Source organism: Chiloscyllium plagiosum, chromosome 13 (genome assembly GCF_004010195.1).
Source record: "Chiloscyllium plagiosum isolate BGI_BamShark_2017 chromosome 13, ASM401019v2, whole genome shotgun sequence".
Taxonomy (NCBI): Eukaryota; Metazoa; Chordata; class Chondrichthyes; order Orectolobiformes; family Hemiscylliidae; genus Chiloscyllium; species Chiloscyllium plagiosum.
In genome coordinates, this window is record NC_057722.1 from 34,584,079 (window position 1) to 34,591,945 (window position 7,867).

Here is a 7,867-nt window from a genome sequence, read left to right on the forward strand (position 1 = left end):
TCAAAGATAAACATTTGATGGTAATATGCAGTGGTGTGGTCCATGTGATTTTTTTTTATATGTGCTTGGTGGTGGGGGTGGAGCACATTTGGTATTCTGTCAGATTCTTGACCTGTGCTTTCTAGATGGTGGAACAGCTTGTGAAGTCAGAAGGTCAGTTATATACCACAGCATACCCAGCCTTCAGTCTCCTCTTGTATCCTTAGTATTTATGCAGCTGGTCTATTTAAATTTCTGGTCAATAGTGACTTGACAGATGTTAATGGTGGGGGGGGTTCAGTGAACCTCTGCACTTCTGATTTTGTGAAAAGGAAGATAATTGATAAAGCAGCTAAAGTTGGTTTGACCTAAGGTACTGGCATAAGGAACTGCTACAATGATGTCCAGGATTGTCTCCCAGCCATTTTTTGTGCTAGGTATTACTCCAACCAGTGTCGGGTTTACCTCTGGATTCTCATTGATCTCAGTTTTACAAGAAATCCTTAATGCTTTATTCGGTCAGAAATAGCCTTGATGCCACTGGCAGTCACCCTCACCTCACCTCTGGAATGCAGGTCCTTTGTCCATATTTGCACCAAAGCTGTCATTAGGTCAGGAGCTAAATGGCCCTGGGGAAATCCAAACTGAATGTCAGAGAGCAGGCTATTGATTTGTAAGTGCTATTTCACAGGATTGTCAGCAACCCCTTCCATTACACTGCCCCATGGATAACTATATATGACCTAGAAGTTGAGCATAGAGCACCCATCATGCAGCCGGATCTGGATGGTATCTCTATTCTATCTATCCTCTTCAAAGTATGTCAAAAAGCATGATCTCTACACTCTGTACCTAACATAGCTACTAGTTTTATTCCTAGGATTATTTCACTTCACATATGGTCCTAAATTTCACAATTTTTGAAAGGAATACATTCATAAAATTATTCAGCTAAATTTAAATGACTAAAATAGTTACATTAAACAGCATAGCCTCTCATGATGGTAGCGTTCTCGTGGTTATAGTTGCATAAAATAATTATTTTGTTTTTGTAATCCATATCATAGAATAGTTTATTAGTATTTTCCACGAATAGTACGCTAAGTTGAAAGGAATTTAATAACATGTTTCTTATTTAATAGAAAAGTGCAACTAGTCATCATTAAAATTTATCACTGCTCAGAGTTTATAGAAACGTTTTCAAATTATTGCAAATGCAGATTCTCTGAGTGGCTTTTCCTTCATCTGTCTCTGTTCCATGGAATTAATAGATCCTTCGTGATACAAAAGAGTCCTGTTTCTTTCACTGGCCTCATTTTAAAGGGGAGTGCCATATACAGAACAGGGACTGTCAGTATCACAGATGACTAAACTGTCCCTCTGCTTTGCGCAACAACCTGATTAGAACTTCATTCTGATCAGTTGTTGTTTCTGTTCGGATCAAGCCTAACCAGCTGACTGTGCCACTTAAGACTCAATTTTAGGCACATTTTACAGCATGCATTCTTTGCATTCCTAGCTCACAACAGTTAAATAGATTGCTGGAAGTGCATGGTTTCAACAGAAAGTTTCCATTGCTTTTTACTTCATAACCATGACTACAGTGTTACAAAGACAGCAGGAACCTTCAGAGTAAGTGGATCACAAGTACGCCTACAGGGACTAGTATGCAGGTAAAGCAAAATCTCTATCTTACTCATGTTTCTTTTGGTGCAAAGAATAGCAATAGGGAATTTGAATTTTCAGTAGTTGCAAACTTTAATTTACTTCATTCTGCTTAGATACTGTATCTAACTTCCATTGACATTGCTTGGCTTGAATGTAAAAGACAAATAAATAGAAGAGTCAATCAAAATGTAGTCACTTTAGCTTTTCTAAAAGAATGTTAACCAGCCATTGCAAGCTCACATGAGCTTCACAGTTTAGCATGACAATGAACAATCCTTTGGGTTGCAAAAAATTAACTTTTCTAAATTGAGGATCAGTTCTGAGTTAGCTGTGATCACAACTAACTTTGTGCGTGTTTTAATACTTGATCTTGCACTTAAATTCTTAACTTATTTCATAAAATATTTCAAGCAATTAATCATTACAAATAAATTAGATTACAAAATGGAAGAGGAAAATGGGAATTTAAAAATCTGATTCAAGTATAAATAATGAAAAAATTTGTCAAAAATGTGTCTTGTTTTTTCATATTGGTGTAATATTAGTAGATGTGCTGAATTTGATTTTACAGGGAACACATCAACAAGATAATTATGCATGGCTGTATTTAAGTGGAATCTGCTAATTTGTTCGATTTGCTTAATTTTCAATTTTTCCAATCTATTTTGAATGAACGCTATCTCAGCCTGTGTGGGCATAACTTTGCTGTATATCTTTATGTATGAAATAAAATGACAGCAAGATGCATTCATAAAGTACCTTGAAGGAAAGTTTAAAATGTGGAGACCGAATTGAAGGAGCTATTAGGGGTGACCAAAAGCTTGGTCAAAAAGTTGAATTTTAAAAAGTTTCTTTAAGGTGGCAAAACTAAGGAGTTTATGGAGGAAATTTCAGAAAGTGAGGCATGACCACCAACCCAAGGGCAAAGGAAGAATGAAATGCTTAAGTAGAATCAGAAGAGTGTACGGTTTGATGTGGACTGTAATACTACATACTATTACAGAGGCGAGAGGCTAATGATTATGTTATATGAAAAGAACACTGGCAAAAGTAATGTAGAAGAGCAGAGAGAATGAGACTGACAGGTCCAGAAAAAAATAAATTTGTAAAGAAAACAAGTCTGTAAAAGTTGCAATCTAATGATAATCTCTATAGAACATCAGAAAAACCAGGGCACCGTGAGAAGTTTAGGGTTTATTCCATTAAAACAAAATAGATTTTCTAGCATCCCATCAAACATAAATTTCTCTCCATTGCAAGCAAACCTGCTTAGCCATAAACAGAGAATATGGACAGACGTTTGTATGTTCATGACTTCACAGGGTGGAAAAGAATAGTCAATAGTATGTAAAATGGACTGCTGCTACCGCTGCCTAAGATAATTCCATCCCAGGAGACTTCCAAATATATACATGAGTATTGTTGAATTTTAATTAGCTAACATTGTATAACCCACCAATAGGTTAGGCTTCCTTCCTTTTTCTGTAATAATTCAGTTCAGCGTCCCTTGTTTATTGATTCAGATTAAAATAATAATATTTATAAACCTTAAAATTAATAAGCAGGTAACGTAACCTGACTGGTATAACCTTTCATTTAAGAATTCTGTGTTTATGGAAAATTCTTAGGCCAACGGCTTCTTTCTAAAATATTTCATCTCCAGTCGAAACACACAGCACAAGCCCAGTATTGTTGCAACACTGTATTGAATCTTATGCCATAAAATTGATCTTCTCTATTTGTCTTTATTAAAAAAAATTAACTTTCTATTAAGGTGCAACTACTTCACACTCTAAGCCGGCAAAGAAAACAATAATATATAATTTATATTTGCATGTTGTTTGTAACTTAACATTTCAAGTGAATATTGAATAGTAATTCTGTTATCTACCATGACTCCTTATTGAAAACATTCCATGTGTCTTTTCATGAGGTGATTTTTTTTTTCTCATAAAAAAACTTTGCTGCACTAATTTCACTAGGTTTTTTGTTCTAACTCTGTTAGGTATAGTTAATGATTATGAAGGTCAAGCTCACTGGTGAATTTTATGATATCAGTTGAACCATTGCGTGTAGAGGATGCAGCTTTCAAATGCCTACCTGCTGAGTTCGCCAGTTTAATGCTGGTGGGTTGAATAGTAATTGTAGTGTTGGTCCATTGTAACAGTCCTGGGAATCCAATGCTTTGAATTTACTTTAGAATTCTCATAATGGATTCCAGCAAAGCTTCAGGGATATTTGAAACAGTTTGAAATTCTATCAAATGTGATGAAAGACAACACAGGCTTTATAACTTGGTATCTGCATGTCTCTTACTCTTGTGTTGGAATTGTTCTTTAGCGAAACAAAAAAAGATCACTATTCAGAAACCCTTTAAATTTGCTGTGAGGATAAATCAGGAATATGTGTAATTTAAGCTTCACAAATATTCATATGACAATTAACTTATGTTTAGCTGATGCTCATAGGCTGCTTTTCAATAACATGCCCTACGTGTATAATGGTTAGGACAAACACTGAGCATAATGCTTTGGGGTTACAATAATTTATGTTTTCCAATTTATTTCCAACTAATTAAGAATCAATAAATGGGATATATCAAATTTGGTAACAGGTGATTTGTTTAGTGAAAGCTATTGAATTGAAAGATTAGTTCAGATGGACCTGTCATGCTCCAAAACTGGAGTTTCCTTCCTTAAAGCTAAGTATTTTATATGATACTGATACACTAATCAATAATGGGTTAACAGTGATTTGGAAACTGGATAAAATTTACTGTAATCTCAAGATTCTTTTGGTGATATATAATGGTATCAGTTACTCCATTTTATAAAGCTGTTCTTATTTTTCAATAATGTGCCAATAACAAGTGCTAATATACTCACATACTTTCAGCAGAGAATTTGAATGAAACACAATTTACACTGTCACGACATGAACTTTTAAGATTCAATAATTACCTTTTCTATTTGGTGAAATTTACATATCAGATGAGGTGGGCTTTCATAAGAGAATTCCTGTATCCAAAATCATTTGAATAGCTGTGCAATGAACAATGGTTCATGGTGGGAAAAACAAATATTGCCCATTTTTCTTTTAATAGGTAAAACATAATCTCATTGATCAAGCATAAATGATAGTTATGTTGACTTTAATGAAATTTGTATTGAAATTTTAGTGACCATATGAAAAAAGAAAAGTGGTATTGTCTATGATTGTATCAAATGTGTGTAGCACTGTTAAAGAAAAAATGAGTATTTTAGGGGTTTAAAACAAAATGTCTAGAGTTATGTTAAACATTTGGTCATCTTCCTGACTTGTTCAGTCCCATGTTCAGTGAAGAGACTGACATAAACCCAGTTGTAAGATACAGTGAAACCTTTGCCTCTTTGAGCATCACAGTTTGCAGTAAGACATTTTGGCCCATCCTTGTGTTCAAGGCCAAATTATAATTAGTATACATTCATTTTTCAAATAGGTTTCAGTTTTTTGAATCATTGCCACATAACTCCTTTAGTTATAGTTCATCAAATGTCTTTGTACCAATTGTCCAAAAGGAGACATGCATGTTTTTCCTGTCTCACCACACTCTGTGCGAAGTGCAGTTAACAATCCAGTTAGCCTCAGTATCTTTCTAAGACTGGTACTTGTAATATAACTAACTTCGGTGGCAGAGAGGATTTTCATTTGTTTGTCTCTTCTCAGTAGCAACTAGTCTGCTTGGATACATCAGACAGCAAATACTGGAAAATGTGGAGGGACCAATATGATGTAAGATCTTGCAGAGCTTGTTTTATCAAATTAGCATTTGGGAACCAAACGGTTTGTTTGTTCTTTAAATAGTGAGTGATAGGTGTACAGTGCTAACTATATGAGATTTGGATGTTGGTATTCAGATGATAATTTTGACCACAACTATACTGTAATGTTCTGGCATCTCTGGCATTTTGAAGATGCTGCTCAAATCAAGTCTAATATCACATTTCGAACTATAATTAAGTCACTGAATTTAAATAATTCCTGCATGAACTTTGCCTCTTGCCTATGGCTTATTGATTTGGTTTGAAATGAAACCTAAGTCGAACCTTTCATTCACCAGATGGTTCTGTCATGGAATTGAACATGCACATGGGATGTTTATTGAGTGTCCACCTACCATCTTTGACAAGTGAAAAATTCTATGGCACTATTTGATCAAGAACAAAAAGAAATTCCTGTTATTCCAGTCAACACCTTTGACATAGATATCTGGTCATTTATCACTTTGCTTATGGAACTTGCTCTATTAATTCAGTTACTGTTTCTCTTTAAGTTACAGCAATATCTATGTTTCAAAAGATTCATAATATGGTTGAGCAAATTGTCAAACTTTCATTGCAATCTTCAATGCTTGCATTCAAACTGAATATACTATGTGTATGAAAACAGATATCTGATTCTGTCATTCATTTTTTTTTCAGATAGGGCATGGGACAGTGGAGTGATGTCACCTTTGCAGATATGAGCACCGAGTGGTTTAAGCATTTGGTCCACACTCTTAAACTTTGAAGAATTTGTCCATGCTGTTGATGAATTGAACAGTCGAATACACGTGAATGTAGCTTTTACGCTACATTGGAATTGCACACTATGCATCAACTATTTATCGTGGTGCTAGGGCAGAGGGATTTATCTCGTGCAGGAGATCTTTTCTCGCTGGAAGATACTGAAATTGAAGATTGTCTGTCAGAAGCTCTTGAGCAAATAAAGGAAATATCTTCTTCACCAGTAAGTGTCAGTAAACAGACCATAAATGCAATATTAGAACCTATCTGTTTATATATTGATTTAATTTACAACAACTAGCTGACGCAACAGCACAGCTTTTCAGCTAGAACATAGAACATATAAGAGTACAGCACAGTACAGGACCTTTGGCCCTCATTGTTGTGCCGACCTTTTACCCTACACTAAGATCAGACTAACCTATCTTCCATGTGTCTATCCAAGAGTCGCTTAAATGCCCCTAATATATTTGACGCTACTACCACTGCTGGCAGTGGCATTCCACCCATCCACCACTCTCTGTGTAAAGAACCTACCTCTGACATCTCCCCTAAACCTTCTATCAATCACCTTAAAATTATGCCCCCACGTGATAGCCATTTCCACTCTGGGAAAAAGTCTCTGGCTATCAACTCCATCTGTGCCTCATCACCTTGTACAATTCTATCAAGTCACCTCTTATCATTCTTTGCTCCAATGAGAAAAACCCTAGTTTCCTCAACCTTTGTTCATAAGATATGCCCTCCAGTCCAGGCAGCAACCTGGTAAATCTCTCTGGGTGGCAACTTTGAGGGATCTATGGAAATGGACCCCAAGATCTCTCTGTTCCTCCACACTGCCAAGAATCCTGTGTTTAACACCGGATTCTGCATTCAAATTTGACCTTCCAAAGTGAATCACTTCACACTTTTCTAGGTTGAATTCTATATGCCAATTATCAGCCCAGTTCTGTATCCCGTCGATGTCCTGTTGCAACCTACAACAGCATTCCTCGCAATCTACCACTCTACCAAGCTTCATGTCATTAGCAAACTTACTAACCCACCCTTCCACTTCCTCATCCAAGTAATTCCTGATGAAGGGCTTTTGCCCGAAACATCGATTTTACTGCTCCTCGGATGCTACGTGAACTGCTGTGCTTTTCCAGCAACACTCTAATCTAAACAAGGGTCAAATACATCCAAATTCGACAGGAACTGAGGAATGTGGATTGGGAGCAGTTATCTGAGGAAAACCTACAACTGGCATGTGGGAGGCTTTTGAAGACCAGTTGATTAAAGTGCAGGGCATGCATGTCTCTGCAAAACTGAAGGATTAGTGGTACTGGAAGAACACAGCAGTTCAGGCAGCATCCAAGGAGCTTCGAAATCGATGTTTCTGGCAAAAGCCCTTCATCAGGAATAAAGGCAGTGAGTCTGAAGCGTGGAGAGATAAGCTAGAGGAGGGTGGAGGTGTGGAGAAAGTAGCATAGAGTACAATGGGTGAGTGGGGGAGGGAATGAAGGTGATAGGTCAGGGAGGAGAGGGTGGAGTGGATAGGTGGTAAAGGAAATAGGCAGGTAGGACAAGTCATGGGGACAGTGCTGAGCTGGAAGTTTGGAACTAGGGTGAGGTGGGGGAAGGGAAAATGAAGAAACTGTTGAAGCCCACATTGATGCCCTGGGGTTGAAGTGTTC

At 36.8% G+C, this 7,867-nt stretch overlaps 1 protein-coding gene across 1 annotated transcript in view; it reads left to right on the plus strand.

The window, feature by feature from the left end:
* The first annotated feature begins 1,423 nt into the window (after positions 1–1,423).
* veph1 (ventricular zone expressed PH domain-containing 1) overlaps positions 1,424–7,867 on the plus strand; it is a 250,025-nt gene continuing 243,581 nt past the window's right edge. Inside the window, exons 1-2 of the mRNA XM_043703007.1 lie at positions 1,424–1,652; positions 6,108–6,414. Of these exons, the coding sequence (XP_043558942.1) occupies positions 6,277–6,414 (138 nt within the window). The 5' untranslated portion in view covers positions 1,424–1,652; positions 6,108–6,276. The remainder of the gene's footprint in view (positions 1,653–6,107; positions 6,415–7,867) is intronic.